Here is a 23,960-nt window from a genome sequence, read left to right on the forward strand (position 1 = left end):
GGGACTAATAGTTAAATACAACTGTACACAAACATTTTAAATGTAAAACAATATACATGCAAACATCCAGTCACTAATTTTCTTTAAAAATACATTTCTAGTTTTGTGTGCCATTTCATGCACCATATTTCTTTACCCACATTATTTTTGCTTTTATCGATAACTTTAGGCTATACATATATCCAGCATTTTATTACAACAAACCTAGATCAAGAATGATTTTTCATCATCATTGCCTGTATTTCAATCATAAGTTTGGTTTAGTAAAACGACAACATTTTAGTATATTTTCTTTAAAAACAAGTCTTTTAAATTGCGATAAAACTATCAGGATGCATAACAACTGGTGTCCCTTTTTTCCTACAAAAGTATTTGAATTATATTTAATCTGTTTTACCTCATTCAGGAATTTCTCTCCTTAGGAACCTTAGTTTTTATTAACTTAAAATCCATGGTTGTCTGAACAGTAATCCCAAGTTAGAATTCTAAATATGATATTTCTTGGGAAGAAAACCTTTGAAGGAACACGCTTGGGGATTATATCTGCATTTAATCCTTCATTAATAGCTTGACCCACAGGTACAATGAACCCTGCATTAACCTGCTTGAAGAGTTGGATCAGCATCTTTCACATAGGGCAGCTTATCTCTAATTTTCCTAACTGTTTTTCCTGAATTGTATGGCAGCTTTGCAAATGTGAGAAGCTTGGTCGTGCCATTCTGGTGGCTATCCTCTCTTTTTATGAAAGAAAGACAATTTTTAAGTACATGGTCTGAAAAGTTTTTGACCTAACTAAGACAAGACATTTTTTCTGAAATTTCTAATGATTTTGATTTCTGAGGTTGGAAACTTTTCAGACCACACTCATAGATGGGGGGGGGGGGCCATAAGTACCAAGCCTGGCCTAGAGATGGCAGCAGCTGTTTGAAAAATATCACTGAATTAGAAATTACACCATCTATAAAGCATATGTTTCAAGTTTGAAGATGCCACTTTGTTTAGCATTTGTTTGGCAACCAACAATAGTGAACGTTGTCAGTGAATTTGTGAAAATGGAGAAAATTGGTCATCGTTATGTGATACAATACTTTTATTTGGAAGGATAAAAGCTGAAATGGATTCTACTCAGAATGAGTCTGCTCCTTGGTTTACAACAGTAAAATATTGGGTAGCAGAGTTTAAACGAGGCCATACGAGCTGTCAAGATGAGCATCGCATTGGTCAACCAAATGCGGTGACGACTCCAGAAGCTGTGAAGAAAATCCACCAAGTGATACTGGATGATTGTCAACTGAAAGTGCGCAAGATAGAAGACATAGTAGGCAATTCAAAAAGTGCGGTACATCGCATATTAACTGAAATTTGGACATGAGAAAGTGGTGTGCAAGATGGATGCTGCTTTTCCTCACACTCGAGCAAAACCTGTGTCGAGAAGATGTTTCAATTGAGTGTTTAGCAAAGTTTCACAGCAACAAAGCTGAATTTTTGATGATACATGGGTCCATTACTTCACCCGAGACAAAAGAACAATCAAAACAATGGATTCAAAAGGGAAAACTGCCTCCCAAAAAGGTGAAGACCGTTTCATTTACAGGCAAGGTCATGGCGTCGGTTTTTAGGAATGTGCTTGGGATACTGACTACCTTGCAAAGGGAAAAACTATCAACAGTGAGTATTATGCGAACTTGCAATGTATGAGTGAAGATATCAAGCAAAAGTGGCCGCATTTGGCTAAGAAGAAAATGTTGTTTCATCAAGACAATTAACCAGCTCACAAAGCTGTTACTGCAATGGCCAAAATTCATAAATTAAAGTTTGAATGGCTACCTCATGCACCCTATTCACCAGATGTAGCCCCCTTGGATTATTTTCTGTTTGCAAACTTGAAAAATTGGCTCAGTGGTCAAAGATTTTCCAACCATGAAGAAGTGATGTTGGCAGTTAATGGCTATTTTGAGGAGCAAGACAGTTCTTATAATAAAAAGGTATCAAACTTATTGAAAATCACTGGGAAAAGTGTATAGAGCTGAAAGGAGATTATGTTGAGAAATATATACATATTTTTCCAAAATTTTTGTGTTTTCTTTGTTGGGTCGGGTAATTTCGGGATTATCCTTGTAACACTTGACTAAACCTAGTCAAGACACAATGTGAAATGAAACATGCATTTATTAGGTATAAAAATATGAATAAGACATCATCTAACTAGGAGTAAATATAGAAAAAAATTGGAAATAATTTAGACAATAAAATAATATAGTATTTATCCAAAATTTTTGTGTTTTCTTTGTTGGGTGGGGTACTTTTGGGATTGCCCTCATATGGTCAACGACCACCTAAGTGAGGGACAATATAGGGGGTAGTATAAAACCAACTTTTCAGCCAGATCCTGATGAGTTTCTTAGATTAATAAGAATGATATGATGAATCTTAAAAAAATATCAATATGCGGCATAAAAATCAGGAAAAAATAAATAGTGAAAACATGTTTCCATGCCTTGGCTCCATTTAGGCAAGTTGCATCACTTTCAGTTGTAAACTCAAACATTGGTTTAATAGTTGGGAGACAACAAGGTACCAATCAAACTTGAATACAATTCAGCGTATGAGGGGCCACTGTCTTTCCCTGGTCCACTTATGACTTTTAAGAGAGACTAGTACCTAAAATATTAAACAATATAGATTTAGCTAAGGGCATATCTAGAGGTTACACCCAGAACCCTTGGCAGAGGCCAAATTATGTATGCGTACCACCAGTTTCATTTTGGCATTAAAGAGGAAAATTACACATAATCGATACATACATATATTGATATAATAATATGTACCATACTAGATCCAATATGAATGATTTCACTCAGTTGGGAAGAAGGAAGTCGGGTTTGATAATGGGTGATATTGGCAATTGGGTGTAGTGGCATCACTTCCACAGAATACTTTAATTTCTAAAATGAAACTAAAATACACCAATTCAATCATCTTCAATATTTGTTTCCAAAAAATTACAACAGCATCACCAATGATTTGATATGCACTAGCAAAAAAGGAAAGGCTTACTGAGGGGGAAAAAGAGTAAAATCTGGCAAATATTTCAGAGTCTAAATCATTTTGAGAGAGGGGATGGTTCATTGTAGTAAAATATTGCATTTTAGGCTTTACAATGCGTGAAAAAATGAGGAAATAACTTTTAAAGGCAGAGCTAGGGCCCATGTTTATGGATACACACACAGCATCAAAATAGGAGGAATAGGATAACCTGGCAGCATAAATACAGGGAGCAGCAACATAACTTCATTTTTACAGGGATTTCGCTATACATAAAAGGAAGTTATATTGCCACACCCTGTATACGATTACAAAGCAGAGGTACTCATTATTAACCATGCTATGCTTATGCTTATATTCTAATGATATTATATATATTTCCAGAGAATATTCAATGAGATGTAACACAGGCATTCGAAGATTTAGATTATGCAGATTTTTCCCAACCAAAATCAAGTCAATAAAAAATGCTCCATCCCCGTGACAAAAAAAACGGAATTAACAAATCCCCATCGGTGGTTGCAGCGTATAATGGTGCAGGGTGAAACAGGGCCGGCACTTTCAAATGCGGTAATTTTGATGCTTCCTTGGACACCCTCCAGTGACGTTACAGGTGAGGGGAGGCGGGGGGGGGGGGTACACGTAATATTCTTCCCCTTCATCAAAGAGGGGAGATGGAAGACGGTGGCGCCTCCCAACGGGCGAGGGAGGCGGGAAAGGACCGTCCGGCCGCCACAGACCGGCTTCCCCGCGGGGGAAACGCTGCATGCCCTACCCCCTGGGGAGCGGACCATACGGTAGCGGAAGTGAGGGGCCCGCACACACCTGGCCCGTCCTTGCGGCACCGTGCCGGGGTGGCCGGCCGAGTGGTGGTGCGTGCCGGGAGACCGCTGGCCCTCCCGACACCTGAATGCGCCCGGCGCACGGGGTGCTAGCCGGGTCCGCGTCTCCCGCGAGCCCTTATATGGGGAGCCAAGCCGCGGGGCTAAATTAAGCCAGCGCGGGGGCCGAGAGGCTCTCAGAGGCTGGAAGGGAAACGGGAGAGGGGGGGAAAGGGATCGGGGGAAGGGAGTTTGGAGTGGGGAAGTTAAGTCGGAAGGGAGGGAGTCTTTGAGGGGGATCCTCATTCCCATCGTACCTCACTTAGCATTTTGCGCGGGGGCAATCGACGTGGCGGGGGAGGGTCGATCCAGAGCAAGCGAAAGGTACGAGACAGAAGGACGCACCATTAAGTAAGGTTCCGGTCAGGGGCGTGGTGGGAATGGGGAGGGGTGAGGATTGGGAAGGGTGAAAATGAGGGAGAATGGGACTGAAGGGCCTTGAAGGGGGGAATGCATCGTGGCCGATAACAGCTGAGTGAAACTTGCCCATAACGGAGGCGCAAGATGTGGCCCCGGCCTACGTAAATTGTCTAACTACATTCAATCATTTCTGAAATATTAGAAATAAAATAATATATTTTTACATAGTCCATTGAGTAGAGCGCTGGGCTACTGACCGGAGGAATCTGGTTCGATTCCCGGTGATGCCTTGAGGTAACCTCAGGTGCACCCTAGCCGTGTGATTTTTCGGGGACCACATATTCCTGGGAAATCACAGGTGGCACAGGGAAGGAACTGCCCCCATTGGTTAGTTTATAAGCCAGGCATCTTTGAATGAGAAATTACCTTTTTTTGGGAGAAATCGGCAATATTGATATTCTACCGGTTAAATTAAGTTTTGGGTGGACACACAACGCTACAACGTAGATTGCGGTAGTTTCTTGTTACCTTCCTGAATAGTGTTTCTAACGCGACACCATCAATCAAATCGGCATTACACAATTATTATGATTTAGTAACATAATAATCAGTTTCCCTCAATACCTGGAAAATATTTATCAAATGAAAGGAACGTTTTTTGGGTTTAACATAAACAAGCCCATATGAACCTGCGTTAAAAGCGACTAAGGAAGAATGAGGAAGGAAATTCATTTTTTAATTTTCACAGGCGAGAAACGCACTTATAGATGCCATATTGAAATTTTCTGAATATCTGGAATAATTGACCTAGGCGCCAGAGTTTGGTTGAACTGATTCATTAGACACCGGTTTTCAACTGTTTTTCCGTTACACTCAGCACCATTGCGGTGCACTTGAGTACATGACCAGGTCCGTGAAACTCTTCAATCCTGAACGCGAAAGTCCGACGGATAAGCGGGAACGCAAGGACTCATTGCTTTTGAGTTCGTGTGATATTTACGTTAAAACATACGGTAATAATGAAATTTAATAATGTTTAACACCAAGCGAATTTATAGGTTGTGCATTTCCTTAGACCACAGAGTAATTTCCCATACGGATATCGCACTACCCTAGAGGTGGGTGGGCTATTTCCAAGGACTGACGCGACCAGCGGTTAAAAAAAGGTTTGATTCCATTGCATATAGAAAAACATAAAAACGAACTCTCGGCAGAACACATCTGATTACGGACAATTTACTGTTTATCATACTGTGTGTACAATGAAATATCGGCAAATATGCCGAAAAAATGGGCGATTCAAATTCCTTTAAAAAAAATTCTCTCTTTCCACCTTACGTTGGACACGAGGAGAAACTGTCCAAGCTATCTTTGCCAGGCAGGAACATGTCAGGCTCCTGAATACTTACGTCAACAAGGAAATTAAAAAAGGCACAGATTAGAATAACAGAAGTCATTGAGGAATGTTAAAGCAGCGAGAACAACGACTGGGATCGACTTTTAAGAAGCTGCGTCTGCATCAATTAGTGAAATTTTCTGCCATCTGTGAATCGTCTGTTGGCCCAAAGTTAAACCTGAATCATAATTAAGCGTATTCCGCGCGTTTGAAGAATGTAATGCAGGATAATTACAGAAACCAATAAACCTTTACACCACGGTGAGTGTGTTCACTGTGGATTCACGAACACAATAATTACATTCTATATTCCCACAATTGGCAAACGTAAAATCAACGGTAGATGTCTCTAAGATGAGCATTTTGAAATTATCATAGACTTTTCAGATGTAATTCCACAATTGTTGCACATACATACACACAAGCTAACATTAATTTCAAATTTCTCAAACGCGATATTTTCTATTTTCCTGATTAATTGGAGAAAATCTAGTGCACGGCATGGCGTATCATCTCAAGTCCCTCTTTCAAGCAGCCGCATCACATAAACGATTCATGAAATCAGCAAAATAAAATTTTGTATTGACAAAATTTGCATATTCTGCCGATGGCTTAAGTTCAAAACTCAAATTATCACGATTTCATTTCAGTGACGCTGGGAGTCGAAGCTAGGAAAATGACGCATGGAGATACCATTAGGAAACAATAAAGGAATAACTAATCGAGCTAATATTGAATGCACGAGCGGACTGATAAGCTGGAGTGAATAAGAAAACGGATAAACTAGCCTAGGAACCTCGCGGATGTGGCTATCAACAACAGACTTCAAAGGATGAGGTTATTTGCCGAGCGTCTAAAGCTAGGAAAATGACACATACGAGGGTCATCCGGAAAGTAGTACCCGTTCGTGCCGCATGAAGTGCTGACGACGCGAGTAGCCGCTGGACGAGGTCAGATAGCTTCAGTGGCTTGTCTGCCTTCTCTGAGCCAAGTTGCGTGACGCTAGCATTGCCTGTGTTGTTTCTGTGATTGTTTACAATGTTTAAAAAAATTGAGAACGCCGCCAGTTGTGAAGTGAGGGCAGTGATTAAATTCCTCAATGCAAGAAACGTTCGCCCATGTGATATTCATCGCCAATTAAAGGAGGTGTATGGAGACAATGTAATGGACGAGTCGTCTGTTCGGCGGTGGTGTCGCAACTTCAACATGGGGAGGGGGAACACACACGACGATGAGCGTTCGGGGAGACCGTCTGTCATTACAGACCAACTGGTGAGCTCAGTTGACGAATTCGTGAGGAACGATCGGCGCGTCACAATTGATGACATCTGTGAGCATTTTCCCAATGTTTCTCGAACAATTGTTCATGAAATTGTTAAACACCATCTGCATTATGCAAAAATTTGTGCAAGATGGGTCCCTCGCGTATCTCAATGAGCTGGCGGCGAAGGACTATGCAGCAGGAATACAGAAACTTGTCACACGTTATGACAAATGCCTTAATTTGCTTGGAGATTATGTTGAGAAGTAGTTTAAAGTATCCTCTTTCAAATAAAATTTTTTATGTTTGTTAATATTTACTTTTGTGTCTTTATTTCACGAACGGGTACTACTTTCCGGATGACCCTCGTATATTCTATTTTTATTTTATTCTACATGGTACCCTGTAAGCCATCACTAAGGGGTGTGGCAAGGGGTGATTTCACACCAGGCAAGCGACTTCAAAAATTAAGTTTTTCTCAATGCTTCAGTTATAATATATTTCTGTTAAACAATTATCATAAGGGAGATCACGATAACTAAGGGTACATGCACTACAGTATCTAAGTTATATACACTTCTCTATGCATACGAGAGGAAGTGTAGGTATCTAGAAGTACAAAACTAAACCCAGATTAGAAAAAAACTAGGGAAATAAGAATGAAATTATAAAAATACTTACCCCCTAGCGCGGTCGAATGTTATTCTGATTTCTTATCGCTCGTTGGGAAAACACACATCTTAAATAAATTAAAAATACATCTGCCATACACTTAATCTCTCTAATTTTATTTACATGATCTCTCCAAACCGTAGTAAGATGGGGCTAATAATATATTTTCATCACAATCGCTAACTAGACCTCCTTCCAATGTCTGCAAGAGTTTTAAACCTTCACTGCATGAGTCATTCGGAACCTAGTTTCTCAAATAATTTTGAGACGATACTCAGTTTATCATAATTTTTTTTACAAATTTAGCTCCTCTACACTGAACGCAATCTAATTCGGCAACCAATCCAATACATAATTAGAAAACAATACAGGAAAAATAAATCGATCCGATAGCGTACTTGGGATAGAGTGATAAAGAATACAAAAAAAATTGCCTAGGGACATTTTAAGTCCAGATGTGGCCATCATCATCAATTCACTTCTATGGCCGAGGTAATCTGACAATGAATGGAAGTGATGTCTGGCACCTCTATTGCGAAAGACATCGTAAATGAATAAAGAAAACAAGGATAAGAACAACAATTTTCGAACGATTTCCTCGCATGACATTGTCACTGATTCAACTTATTCATTTCACTGTATGGCACAGATCTAATAGCCGACTAGGTATATGCTATTTATACATCGATCAATACCGTTGTTAATATTATTGGGTCGTGCCATTTCGCCCCTTCCACAATAATTAACCTGAAGTTTGGTTTACCTCTTACTTTACGGCAAGCAAAAACATTTTCTAGAGACCCTTCATTCACGTGGAACGTTACATTGTTGTTAAAGGGAGTTTAACATCACAGTATCCGTACTGTTCGCTCTGACCGTCCTCGGGTAGCCATTAAGATTGGACATTACCGATGGTAATATTATAGTTACCGTTCAATTGCCTAAAAATAAAAGCACGAGCAGGCATTACAATAATGAAACATAGAACCGTTGCTCAGTATCATACTTTTGGCTCCATATTACGAGCAAATGGTGTACACTGACTACCGAGGCGGTGAATTCATGGGCAGACAGCTTGCCCACGGTGTCATGCACCTGTGCATTCAATGAGATGGCGATATCATCTGGCGCGGCTAAGATAAAAATACACAATGCATTTCCAAGCCAGACCCACAATTAGAGTAACAAAGTAAAAGGTTATAACTGCTGCGTAGATAGTAGTGCCTTTGCCATAGTTTATATTATCACGTAAAATCAGGTTTCCAAAATGTTTTAAGGGCAGTAAAATTTCACGAAACCTCGATAGGCTTTTTACAAGGTCGGCGGAACATTTCCATAAAAACACTGGCTATCAGCGAGGACAAGTGACGCATACAATTCACGATTGTACTTCGACGATTAAGGCCTTTCAACGCTGGAACAAAAAATTGATGCGAGTAACTCATCTGAATGCTTACGATAACACCACAAATTATAAGGTTAATGTTGAATGGTGAAAGTGAACAGCGATAAATCGTTACGCGAAACAGCGAGACTTTTCGTAAGTACTTCAGCCCGCCTGCAGGAAACAATACACGGAAACTTAGCATTAAAGTATGCGTAGACGCCAAGTCTCGTTTCTCCCACCTAGCTTCCAACGACAACACCCTCGTCTGACTAAGTTTCTTTCAACTCCTCCACAGCGAGCAAGAGAAGGGGAGCAAGCAAGACAGGTGCTGTGATCAAACCCTAAGCCTACGGAGTCGCAGCTTCCCTCAAGGCAAGAACCTCGGCGAAATGTCACACGGAAACGCTAGTTGGAAATCCTACCACACGACAAGACTTTTCTCAAAAACTGTCCACCAGGATGACTCCAATTCAAGACATAAGAATAACTGAATACAAACAAGGAAAACAAAAGAATTGTTGCGTCCGGAGGCTATTCGTATGTGAACAATGACAAGTTAAACCCTTTATTAATATACTTTTACTTAGGATTTATTAATTACCTCTAAGGGAAATTCGGTACTCCTGCAGTAAACTGACCACTATCATTATCCCCATCACTCAAAGATATCGCTACAGTTAATTGCGGAGTTGTTGGTTCTTATGAATGCATATGCATGCATGGTACTCTATCGTATCTCTAAAAAGAAACTATGGAATCGATATATTTTGCAGTCATAAAAATCATCAATGGAATGATACAATTTTTTTAAGACTTCACTAACGAAATCTTGAACTCGGACACGAATCCTATGGACTTTAAGTAACCTGAATACTTTTTAAAGTTTGGAAATAACCTCTGTCAAAATAGGATTCAAAATGACGGTTTATGGAATAGTCTCGGAGTATTCCACCCACCCTGCTTAGTAGGCAGCTTAGGAAGCCAAAGAATGCAATACTATCTCAATGTCAACTTCAAATCATAACACAAAGGACAATTATGCCGGCAATAAACATGCTAGAGATATATTAGCCGCGGAAAGAAAAAAAGACTACACCTACAGGGACACACGCTGATGTATGGTCCCTTCTCCGCCTTAACGAAACTGAAGCGCTTCAGGACTGAGTAAAATGATCACAGATCTTGAAAGACTAATCGTTTTCCAAGATGCAGCTTCTAGCAGAATGGTCCTCCAAAATTCTCCGAGTGCTTGGTATCAGTTTTTTCGATTTTTGGATTGTGTCCAGCCTTCCATAAAAGTGTAAATTACAAAACCATATTTAATCGTGTGCTTTACAATTTCATCCCTAAACCACAGCGTAAAATAATGGGCGCGCGTCATACAAGAGTCACTGAATCAGCTTGCCTTTCCTGAAGATGTCGTGCCAGTAAAAACAGACACCACAATAATTCACGTACTTTTTCGTCTCGCTCGTCTAACACATACTAAAATCTGGACAAAATTTAAGGCGCACGGTACCATTTTTGCGTACTTAACTCCATTCGCACCTAAATTTGCAAATAAAACGGAAATTCGCCCGATAATCGCAAATCGTAATTGTGCCAATTAAATGAATATTCATACAGGTAACTCAACGACCACTCGCGGCGCAGCTATCAATTACATAAAAATTGGCGATTCCGCATATCAGCCAGCATCACGGAGGGCTCCTTGTATACACGGTGAGCCTAGGACAAAGCACGTAATCCCAATAGGGAGAATTTTTAAGTCACCTCACTCAATAAAAGGAAAACTCGTGGATAATCTTCTGTACTTTTGATATAATTAATACGAAGTAATGAGAGATAGGTAGGAGATTTCAACTTCGGTGAGGACGTGGGACACTCAAGAAATTGGTTTACTAGTGGAAGGCCCAATCCCCAATTCCTGATTAGTTGGCAACATCCCGGCAAATCACCAGTTATATCCGGCCCCTTAGGAATTCCAGGTATACTTTCGTTTTTTATCTATTTCCCGCTTGCTTGACGCACTGATAATAACCCAGATGAGAACCAGTAATCCCAAAAGGAACCAGTAAATGGAGATGAAGCTCATGCTCTTATGAGCATTCATGAAAATATGACGCAGGTCCAAGTTCAAGCTAGACAACTTGCACACCGCCCCCTCACGCCAACCGAATTAGAGGAACCGTGTCGGCGCTGCGTGCTTAACCAAGTCGCGGCCTGCGTCGTCAAAGACGACGACAGTCACCCGAGGAGGGCGGGTGGACGCCGACACCGGGCACCGGCCAGCGACGCCGAGGGGTCGGCCGAGATGTAATGAAATCCAACTGCTCCTCAACCAAGAAGTTTAATAAAGACCGCGAGGCCCTGGACTTCTTGGCCAACTCTCCCGACCTCATCAGTCACCCTCTTTCCCCCTTTAACGACGTTAAGGGAAACAGAGGAGGGGGTGCATTTAATCAAGGTTTCGAGTTCGGGATCGCTTTACTCCCGTCTCGCTTGATTCGCTGAGTTTCCGAACGACCTTGTCCGGTGCCGGATCCGTCGCAGCGGACTGATATGTACAGTGAACGGGGAACCGAAGAGAAAATATTGATTCCTACTATTTTATTATTAAGATTCCATTAAGGGGATTCGGTCATAACTGTACGAGTCAATGAGTCACCTTAGTTTATGTATTAATGACGATCGATGAAAAGTAAACTATTGATGATTTTATTTTATTATGGCAGTAGTCCATTCTTATAGTTGCAGTTTTTAGGGGAGGCGACCGACAACGGGGGTCATTTGCATCATTAGGGATGGATGGGAATGGAGGAAGTGGGGAGAGAAACCCGGCGTCGGTATAAGCCTACTCTTAACGAAAGGCACCAAGGGGTACGCAGTTAAACCTTTCATCCGACGGACGGCATACTAACTTAAAAAGCTCTCCACAAAGCGACTCAAGTAGGGATTGGGATACAACTGAAAATATTATGCAAATCTCCAGAATTCGGACCGGGCCTTCCGTGTGGGAAGCCAGTCCATTAACCACCACACCATCCAAATCTTCGTAATGAATTCTTATACGGAACCAAGAGTCTAACGCTAATTAAGATTACTTCCCTCACAGTAAAAGGTGCATGCAACACACTGTAACTTCCTATACTCCATCATGATTAGATTAATGAGTGAATAATTACTTTAAGCGACAAACTGGACTAATGGAGCCAGTGTAGTGCTGGCGAAAAATGCAACTAAAATGGTGACAAGTCAAATCCTAGCTCTTGATTCCAATTCAATTTTGATTACTTTAACATATCGAAAAGCAAAGATGACGCACTTTTCACACGCTATGCCCCACCAGTTCAACGATACCTTTAAATACCGTCCAAGGCTAAGCTATTTCCATGGTATCAAATACTGCCAAAGATGCATCATGCCTAAAAAAATCGCGCCATCGCAGTGGGACAATAGCACTGGCATGGGCGCGACTACAGATGCCCATTTGACTCTTGATCGCATTTAGGTTGAAATTCCTTAACGATTTGAATGCAAAATCTTATCTGACATAAGTATATTTTACCATGTACGAACTCCCAGTTCAATAACTATTTTAAGTATTTCTGGCCCCACGATTAAGAAGTATTCCACCTTATCACATTTAAAAATTCTCTCAACATGATAACTTTTACATGTGGAACGCATTGTTATTATTAAGAAATTACTCAAAAAAACATTTGAAAAATCGTACTCTTCTTTCAAATGGCACCAAGGCACCAACAGAGAACTATACCTGCACAATCTCAGAGAATGACTACGTCAACCTCAAGGTACTATGAAAAACTATGCTCTGAACATCTCAAACACTCATTTTCGGACAATCTCTTTTACTCGAATACTTAAAAAAAAAAAAAAATTCAAAAGAGTTTAAAATTTAAATTTTGATAGGCGAATTACAATACTACGGCCAATCTTCGCTGGGGACATTTTCGGCTCTGGTAATAATCTTATATAATACTTAATTTACCTTGCGGCTTGTCTCGTGCGCCGCTGTTCATTTAGACGCTAGACAAACGGGGCCTGAGAAGATTACACAAAAATACCAGGTGATTCATGTTTACGGATGTTAGTTCACCGTAGGGGGAAGGAAACCGTGATTGCAAGTCAAAGTCATTGCTCTGTAGTACAGAGGAAAAAATTATCAACTCACAATACCCGGTAGCTAGGTGAATAATTACTACCTTGAACTGGACGAAAATATATATATATTTCCTTATTATGTATGTGTATATATATATATATATATATATATATATATATATATATATATATATATATATATATATATATATATATATATACACACACACATATATATACTACCTTGATCAAAAAGTTCCCGGAATAACCACCGTGTGGCGCTCCCATCGTTCCGATTTGAGTTCTGTTTTTTTTCGTTAAATTGGTACATCTGTTGTTGATATATATAGTAGTATATATATATATATACACACACACACACACACATAAGAATGAAAAAAAATCATATAAAATAACATGTAATACATGAAGACATAACAAAAGTGCCCCTGGATTACGTTTATTGCAAAAAGTTTGTTAAGGAGACAAATAGAAATAGCTTCAGTTACCACGGATCTTTTGGAAAGCCTTTAGGACTGAAATAAGAAAATCCTCTGAATGCAAATAAAACAGCATTATGTGAGAGAGTGTCGGACTGTGTAATAGAATCCGTAAGTGGAGAGAGGTGAAGGAATTCTGGCAAAATAATGGTTCTTAAAATGGCCGGCAGGGGTGGAAGTGGAGGGAAAAGAGGACACCTTGGCAAAACAATTGTTCCTAAAATGTACACATGCGGAGCGTGAGAGAAGTGAGGTATTTGCAGAGATAACAGAAAGTATGTGCAATTGCAACATGCGAAAGCTACATTAATCTCTAAGTAATTCCAGGCTCTCGACACAAAACATGTGGGAAAAAGAAAGACATCCGGTTTTTTCAATAAAACTACGTTAAATTGCTTAATCGAGACAAAAACTAACATCATTCAAGAAAAGTGGATGCTGCACGTGGGGTGTGACTTTCTTTTATTTGCCGCGATTCATATCGGGGTTTCAGCATGAACACTTATTTCAAATTAGAGCGTTATCCGCGTAAATCTGATCTTTACATTTCTCCAATTTTATTATTCGAAAGGAAAATATTTCTTTTCAATTCTCAAAAGCACACCCCAGAACTAGAGTGATGAACTAAGTCCCCATGATCGGCCCTTTTGTTCTAATCCTTTTAAGCGAAACATTTACTATTTGCGTTACTTCCAAATGCGAGAAGTGTGTCGCACAACTGGATAAAAACACTTCAGATCCGACTGTGTTCCCACAGGACTATAAGAATGAGAATACTTAAAACTTTTAAAAAATTTGACAAATCACACATACAGGGTTCGTCCGGAAAATAAGTGTACTGACTCCTGGGCTGGGCGCGCCGCTCCAGGCGCGCCCAGCACCGCTCTGACGGGCTGCGATTGGAGGGGGGTATGTTGGCAAGCGACGCTGAAAAAGGCAGTCGGCTCTGAGCTGTGGTGTAGTGAGGAGCTCTGTTAACGCGAACCTCCACGCTCGACCCACGTCACGGAACGCGATGCCGAAGTTTTTGGAGCAGCGTTATTCCATCAAATTTGCGGTAAAGCTTGGGAAATCGTCTGCCGAAACTGTCGGTATGATTAACCAGGCTTACGGGGAGTCAGCCATGTCCAGAAACATGATCTTTCGGTGGCACAAGATGTTCGTGGAGGGCAGAGAAGAGGTCGACGACGAGTCTTCGAGAGGTTCCCGATGATGCCTTCGCGGGAGCGTTCCAGGAATGGGAACGCCGCTGGAACAAGTGTATCGACTCACAAGGGTCCTATTTTGAGGAATATTAGCTTAAGATATGTAAAAGTGCAATAAATTTTTTTTCCTGAGCTCAGTACACTTATTTTCCGGACGAACCCTGTATACAAAGACAGTATAGAATTATTTTAAAAACCTTGACGAAGCCATAAACCATTTACTAAAAGCAAAACCACACCCACTCGGATTTTTGACCTCAATGAATGCTAGATCACAAACCGCACAAAATTACGTATTATAGGATGAGTGACAATGGGATAAGTAGGGATCAGCACCTCAAAGATACTTTAACATAGCGTAATCCTTGAACTACATTTCTTAACAGGTCAAATCATGAACTGTATTTTGTATATATTTTTAACTGACCGGACAAGAGTGACGAAGCTCTTTAGTAATAGTTTTCATCATTTTATCGAGGACTCTGGTATCCCGTTTCCGGATGTACTCATATCCCGATTATACCGAGATCATCGCCCTTGGAAGATTCAACAGCTACACTGCCGAAGACTATTTACTACGCCCTAAAAATTGATTTTGACTGTCGTAGTCTAGTACAAGGTGCGATTCAGGGAAACCTTGAATTTGCATTCGGACTTCATAGACGTCCACACGGACGGGACGGGTCGAATTCGGATTGAGACTGTGCCATCGCCGCGACATCATAATCTCTTGGAAGGATTAAGACAAAGTTCAGTTTGAAATGCAGTGTCAGCACAATGAAGCTCCTGGCTATCAAGACGGCTCTCGAGGTCATCAAATGCAGAAAACGTTCCTTTCTAATTGGTACTGACTCAATGACTGCCCTGCAACATATTCCCGGTTTTTCCCCATTCTATCTTATCACCCAAGAAATACATTCGTCCCTCCTCAAACTCAGTCGTGAGGATGTTTAAGTATCTTTTTTTATGGTCTCAGGGCGCATGGGAATTGCCGAGAACGATGAGGCTGATTCAGCTGCTCAGGAGGCCCCGAGTGCTACTCACCTAGAAACTTCGAAGACCCCGCTACTCTTAAAGATTTTTACTCCCCGCAGATCTTTCAGAAAACTTCGGACGGAATTCGAAAAATATCGGGCGGCGCGCGGCAGGCTAAACATCGAGGGAGACCTAGTTTATATACTGGGCGATATTTAGATGTTCCCAGCCGAGCAATTGCTTTTATGAACCCAGGTTTCCTACTCCTCTGGTAATATAAGAATGATTAAAAACCCAATTCACCTCTTGGTTTTACCATTATTTGAATGTTGATAAATACACTTATATCCTTGCTTATATCCTTACTGCGTTTTGAGAGGCGCTAAATGACCTTAGTAGTCGGCGCACCCAAATAATATGTACTACTACCACCACCGCAATTACAGATCTATTTGAAGATTATTAATTAAATTTCAAACATTAGTGGGGAATATTTGCATTTAAATATTATTCATCGTAAATTTACATTAGTAGTCCTATGAATTTTATCCAGGGAATCTTCACAATGTGGTGTTTCGCTGAGTGGCAGGACCCTCAAAAGCCATCCTTGTGTCTATCCAAACCTGTTCCTTGGTCTATTTGTATCATCTTCCTCTCTTTGTATAATTTATAAAATTCTGTCTCCTTGCAGTTCCCTATTCCCCCTAATCCGTTCACAGAATAGCCATTGCTAATAACCACTTTCCACTTCCTACTAGGACGGTAGGTTAAAAGGTTCTCGGAATCACCACCAATGTCAGCGGTAGCAAAACCAGTTTCCCGTGTAGTAATAGGTAATCCTTTATGAGTAAACACGTTATGTGTCTGTGCCCTGGGAAGAGATCTGTGGTGCCAACGCCTCTATGTTATTGTTCCCGTCTGGTGATTTGTGAGGATGGAAAAAATTGAGATTCGAGCAGTGATTGAATACTTCGTAAAGAAAGCAATGAAAGCAAAGGAAATTCATGATGACTTTCAGAGCACCCTGGGGGACACTACTCCTTGACATTCAACCAAGTGTACAAACGAGTTCAAGGTTGGTCGGGGCAGCTTAGATGATGATCCGCGTAGTGGTCTGCCAAGATGTACCATAAAATGGTCATGGAGGATCGCCGACTGAAAGTTCTAGAAATCGCTGAAGCCGTAGGGATGCCATCTGAACGAGCCTATCACATTTTAACAGTGGAATTGGACATGAGAAAATTATCTGCTCGATGGGTGCCACGACTCTTGACGAATGATCACAAACGCATCAGAATAGAAATTTCCGAACAATGTTTGAACCGTTTAATGAGCAACAGCAAGATTTTCTGCGCTGGTATGTGACCACGGATGAAACCTGGGTCCAATACTGTACTTTAGAGACAAAACAACAGGCAAAGCAGTGGAAGCATTTCGATTCATCACCACCAAAGAAAGCAAAGATAATATAGTCAGCCGGAAAGGTGATGGCCTCAATTTTCTGGGATGCGAAAGGGATTCTACTGATATATTATCTTCCCATTGGTCAAATAACCACTATACATTAATACGCTAACCTCCTGGACCAAATGTAACAAAAATTACATAAAAAAAGCCAGGTTTGGCGTGGAAGAAAGTAATCTTTCATCAAATTAATGCACGCCCACACACAAGTGTCGCTGCCATTTCAAAAATAAGTAAACTAAAATACGAATTGTGGCCACATCCGTCTGACTTGGCTCCATCAGATTTCCATCTCTTCCCCAAGCTCAAAATTTTCGTCGGCGGACGGAGATTCTATTCGAACAAAGAACTAACACCCGAAGTAGATAGATATTTCGCAGATCTGAAGGAATCTAATTTCTGAGATGGGATCAAGACATTGGCATATCGCTGGACCATACGCATTACAGGGAGACTACACCGAAAAATAAAAAAGTTTCACCTACGTTAGCCGTTTATTTCGATTCCATTCCGCGAACTTTTTCAATTGCACTCGACATTTCAAAACTTTCCTCGAACAAGGCCATTTATGAATGGCGTGCATAGGCATACATATTTGTAAGTATACGGGGTGAAAATATTTATTTATAATGATTTATTGCCAATATTTATACTATATACTTATGCATAGGCTCATCTTTATTAATGAATGGGTGGTGACCTAATGAATGGGTGGTGACCTAACTACTCGCTACACAACCTTTGCTTTAGCCTGAATGGCATTCTGTAAATGTATTGATTCATTTTTTTGACTTAATGTATAAAAATATAATTTTCACGCTTTCCCTTTTTTCGTATTAGCAAATGAGAGATCTTTAGTAAATAGTGTGTCATTCATGACATATTAATATGAACTCCTATTAAACCGTTGCCACGAGGCCCTCTGGGGGGGTTTGAAGGATTCGGTGGACAAGACGTTCAAGCACCACTTAACTAGTTACGAAGGCATACGTGCGGATTTGAAATAAGCTGCGAAAAAAGCTCCGAATTCATTTCCTTCAACTCACAGGTACCACAGACAAAGAGAAAAATGGAATACGTTGACACTTCGGGCTAAAAGGGACCCTATTTTCCACAAGTTCAACGCTTTCCTAGATCGTTCTAATGCTGCTAGGTGTGGGTGATGGGGGCAGGGCGCAACCTCCAGGGGTTGAGAGGTTTCGCCGACTTTCGACACACTATAAATACGGCGACGTGGCATCCGATAGAAATCAAACTGGCCCGCCCTGAGGAATGCCACGGGGTCCTGGTCCGATTTAATTTCACTCAAAGAAATTTTTTTTCGCAACCTTTCCCTGTTGGCGCGGTTTAAGCGGCTGACGAATACGTTGCCAACAATTAGAATAACAAACATGCGAAACCGGGAAATACACTGGCTCTGAAAACAATGGACTTTGTGATAACAAAGCATACGGCAGGAAAGAACGGAGAATTTGATTCAGTTGATTACCAAATCATTCGCTTAATCAAGGCCTCTCAACACGCCACATTATCCTACGCACTAGTCATGTACACGTGCGGAAATATTTAATACTTTCTCCGACTCACTCACGTACTAGATAATGCGTGAAAAAACATGGGTATAGCGTCAGGTTAACAGCTACATGGTGACATAAGACTCCTTAACCGACCATTAAAAGAATTACGTTTTGATTAAGGAGTTTTTACAGAGGCGTGAATTTAGGAGAGGAACCTTTAGTATATGTGAACATAAAGAAAAGACTAGAAAAAATTTTAAATGAAAAATAGTAACGTAAAAGTGCGGAAATTCAGTCGGTGGGCTTGAGGACGATGGAGGCTTGTGAAATACGTGTGGAGTAGAATAAAATGGAAGCAAAGGAAGCCAAACAAAGTTCTATTGGTATAATGGAGAGGGAGGAGGGCAATGCTGGGAGATAATCGGAGGTAGGACAAGGGGATGTAGAAAATAGTGAGAGGCAGCAGGATGATGAAGAAGGTAATAGATGTGAAAATGTTGGGAGAGCGAGGTGGAGAGAGGACAAGAATGGGAATTTTGGATGGAGTAAATGGAGGTGGAAAGTATTCAGAGTTAAATAACGAGTCGATACAATTTTAGAGTGGGCCTTATAACTATTTGTTCCTTGTTAGCCAGGATTTCATACGCTGTAGAGAGTGGCAAATAGGTCCGTCGAAAACTTACCTTAAAGCATGGATGCCTCTATACTCAGTGTGGCTCTAGAAGCCAGGGCCCACCGAAAACCTACCCGAACCTGGTAGACTATTGCCAATAACAGACTGCATTCCAAAATTAATATTTGGGAAGGATGCTCACCTAACATATCGTGTTCATTTCACATAGTACGAGGGAAACGCTAACCTCATCTAAAATCAACTTTCACACGTCACTATATTTTTGGGGAATGATTCCCAAAATTACTTGCTGGTTTCAAATTCACGACTAAAAGGAAATTATAATTAACCCAAAATTGAGACTCTTAAAACTTAAATGTTTATGATTTTGAATACTACTGATTACTACTCTTATGCTCTGATATGAAAATCTAAACTGGACCAGATCCATTTATAACTCTCATCGCAAAAAGTTTTTACAATAAAAACTACCGGATGGTTCCCAGTATGTTCTGTTGCGGCCTTATCTATGCCACTGTTTACACGGCATATATAAAATTAGAAGTTGCTTTTCCCTAGAAATAAGCTTCAAAATACAAGAAACAAGAGGGAGAATGCAAAAATACATTTCGTGCCCTATAAAATACACTTACGCTTTTCTAAGTTTTGAATTAAAGGATCAATTGGGCATTTGAAATATTATTGCCTACATCTTTAAAGCTTTTTTTTCAGTTTTATCAGCACAGAAACCTTGAATTAAATTAAATGTTTCTACAACTACAACTTTTAATTAATGCTTTAAAGATTCAAAATACCGTTGCAATCAAGAACCATTGCGAAAATGACACCATCATATTTTTTTCGAGTAAATAGAAAAACCTACCTTTACCGGTAGATTACTAACATAAATATATAAATAAATATATATACATATATATATATATATATATATATATATATATATATATATATATATATATATATATATATATATATATATATATTAGGTGTACTCATTTAACTCTGGGCTTACTGATATATACTGTAGGTGAAGGTGCGACTAAGTATTTGTATGGCTCATGAATTACCGAAAAAATTCGTTAATTAATGTTAGTATTAATCGCATACATTTCATGTAGGAAGTAATAAATATTCTAGTTATAAATATTTGATTTTCAAAGTGATATAATGCGTAAAACATTTCGAAACTGAAGCGACAATGAAATGAAGAAGCGCCAGAGCCTTTAAATGAATATTTGGTAAAAACGATTACGAATTTTTACGTAATGCCATCCTAATATGACGATGAAATTTTCCGCTAACGCTGGCGGGATGATGGCAAAATCCACGAACAGTTATTTTTCCGGCATCGTTAATGAATACACATCCAAGCAATTACTGCTAGTCTAGAGATCTAAATGATCGGAAGGCAAATATTTACGACCTATCATCACCTAGTATATTTTGGAAAAAATATATTCACCATTTATCAATCACGAAATACGAACAAAAACCAAGATTCACGCAGCAGTTCCCAGTTCTCACGACAAAAATATGAGGTGAGTTTGTCCAAAGGCATTTCCTATTAACGAGGGTTAGAAATTTTCTGTGAGAAGGAGCCAATATCGTACGTACCCCTCCGTGCAGGACGCGGGAGACAGGCTTTAAATTAAGAACCTTCATTCTCGTTTCGCGGGACGAGCTCCTCGAAGATTTGGAGCGGACAGCGATTATTCCACCGCGATAGAGCGTTATTTATGACTCGAGGCTTTCAAAGAAAGGATTACCAAAACGTCACATTTACCGCGCGGATAATTGGTTCAACAGTTTCCTCGCTTGAATAGATAGATGAGTCAGTGAGGCATAATTAGCAGCCTGATTTTCTTCTCCATAGAAATTATAATTCTAAACATTTATTTACTGGCGAGCAATATTACAGTTTTCATCTCAAAACTATCATGGAGGGCATACAATAGAGATCGCATAAAAAACGCTGTTAAGGGTTTTGTCGGAGAAGTATTCCCAGACTTCGATTGAAATGTGCTTAACTCGAACACCAAATCTTTCATTTATTTAAAATGCTTACGACCGGATATCGTCAATTAAGAAGGAAAATGCACTAACATTGCAATCCAAAATTCTATTTAATACATTCTCCAAAACCATTCTTAAATCGTGCTTTTTAAGATTATGGGATCAACCCGTCAAAGAACAGTAGACGTGGTGCATCTAATTAGAAAACAAAGAGAAAATTGATTAATGACTAACAATCAAGGATGATTAGCATCTCTCAGAGAATATTTCACTTAAGAGATTATTCAACTTTCGGATACTCACTCCTTTTATGGGCACATAGTTTCCTACTCGGCCTGATCTTTCCTATATTATTTACCATTCTCCTTCAATAAATATTTACCATACATTTCGCTTACACCCGAAAGGCTTAATCCCTCTTCCTCGTGTCTAAATGACAAATGTCCTTCCCTCCTCCACGGTTCTCACACTTCTTTTGTTTTCCTCTCCTCCTAAATCAGTTCCTTCAACCTCTGCCGGATAAACGTCAATCAGCGCCTCTTTTGAAACAAAACCTTAATTCTACGGGCTCAAAAACGCAACAAAAAAGTACCTCCTTTTCTTTGCTTAACTTTTATGTCCAAGGTTTCGACGATTAATTCATCAAAGACTGTCTGAGAAAAACAATATGGATGTGGAGAAACTCAAGGAGAACGTCAATGACGGAAGTTTTCGAGAAACAAGACAAATACAAAATTCATTGAATTCATATTAATGCTACAGCGTAGAATGAACTGGTCAATACAAAAATAATAATAAAACATATATAAAAGAAATAAAACCAATTATATCTTACTGCAGCAATTGAATTTACCTATATTCAGCCTATGCAGCTATGTAAACAATTACCAATGCGTTATTTTATACGAAAAAAACCACGATTCTTTAGCTCACCTAAATAGATTCGTTGGCTGCTTTTACCTGAAATACGAATGTTCTGAGCCATTTTGATTTCACGAGTTTTCCTTACATTGAGTGTTATGTGTTTTCAATTATTACGAAATCTACACTTAAGGGGTTTGCTCCACTAAATATCCCACGGCTTATGATAACACATTCCAGGAGGCACTGAGAGCCTAATGGCATCTGAAGATGGTAATAGAGAGGAGAATCCTCGGAAGTGAGGAGGCAAGAGGGAAATGATAGGCAATTTAGCATTGAATTAAGTGAGGAAGAAAGTATACAGAGCTAAAGAACGAGTCGATTTTTATATGCAGTGCCTGGGTCCATCAAGAAACTACCTTAACCCGAGAGACTGCTGCTAATATTCACGAAACATTAATAGTGGATCGCAAAGAAGGGGGATACATCTCCTCTTACTCCTCTATCCATGCCGGAATTTAGCGTACCATTTGCACAAAAAAAAGTCTCTCGAAGCAATCAAAACCAAACCGTTAGCCACGGCATTAGGACCGACGTCCGGAGGAGATGTTCGCTTCCCTGCCATATGGGCGAGTCCGGGCCTAGAGACGGCCCCTGGTTCTGTTGCGCCCGCCCCTTCGCCTCGTCCCGGTGGGGGCCGGCACATCAGCGGAGAAGATCACGCGACCACCGCCGCTCTCCTCCACCGGGGAAGAGCGGCAGTCGGGTAGGGAGAGGAGAGATGGAGCGCCTCTACCGAGTGATGTAAATCCCTGGCGCTTGTGTCGTCACGGATACCGGGTGGAAGGAAGCGAAGGGGGGGTTAGAAAAAGACGGAATGAGAGAGGGGGAGCTGGAACGAGAAAGGGGTGCAGAGTAAGAGTGAAAAGGGGGGGTTTAGGGGGGAAGCAAAAGGGGGAGAAAAGAGGGGGAGGCGCTGGGTGAGGGGAAGGTGAGGATGGGAACGACGTTACGACGGCAGTCGACTGTGTCTCCTATCGCCGCCAGCGATTGAAGTGAGGGATCCTTTCCTCCTCCTCGACCAACGACCGAGCGACCCCACCGGCGATGGTGCTACCGGCAAGGCCGTCTAGGCTCATCTGGGCCAGCGGCATAGCCACCGCCGCCATCCTTCTCCTCCAAGGTAGGCGGCCTACCCCACTCCGCCCCCATCCCACACCCCCCCGATCCCCGCACACGACGCGACCGAGTGACTGGCGGAGGGGAATGCGGTGACCACGACCTCCCTGGAGTTCCGAGCCCTCCCCTGACTCTTAGCCCCGTCTTGACACCGTCGAGGACCGCGAAGACGAGTGGGTGAGAGACCCTCCGAGTGACTGGTGCGCGTGCGAACTAACCCGCCGAAGAGAAGCCGGGGACCCGGGAGGGCCGCACTGGCTTCCAGTTGCCCACATCGGCGACGCGGAGGAACGCAATGGACATCGTATCCACTAAGTCTTTACGCGGAAACTTTTACGGAAACAAGTATATTTTTCTCCTCCTATCAACCGACCCCTCCGTTCACCTGCTCCGCTTTGACCTCGACCCCGTGCTGTACCCCCAGGGTACACGACGGGAGGGGCCTCACTGGCTTGCTTCGGGGGAGTGCTTCGCTCGATCCCCTG

General features: G+C 40.9%; 2 protein-coding genes across 4 annotated transcripts in view; one reads left to right on the top strand and one right to left on the bottom strand.

The window, feature by feature from the left end:
• Positions 1 to 23,960, bottom strand: part of LOC139697997 (putative protein FAM10A4) — a 73,763-nt gene that overhangs the window by 7,666 nt on the left and 42,137 nt on the right. The gene's annotated exons all lie outside the window — the stretch shown is intronic.
• The window catches only part of LOC139697996 (serine-rich adhesin for platelets), a 32,268-nt gene continuing 31,612 nt past the window's right edge, over positions 23,305 to 23,960 (top strand). The window contains exon 1 of the mRNA XM_071596849.1: positions 23,305 to 23,479. Coding sequence (XP_071452950.1) covers positions 23,404 to 23,479 — 76 coding nt within the window. The 5' untranslated portion in view covers positions 23,305 to 23,403. The remainder of the gene's footprint in view (positions 23,480 to 23,960) is intronic.

This window comes from Hetaerina americana, unplaced genomic scaffold, assembly GCF_022747635.1.
Source record: "Hetaerina americana unplaced genomic scaffold, ioHetAmer1.1.p SCAF_8, whole genome shotgun sequence".
Classification (NCBI taxonomy): Eukaryota; Metazoa; Arthropoda; class Insecta; order Odonata; family Calopterygidae; genus Hetaerina; species Hetaerina americana.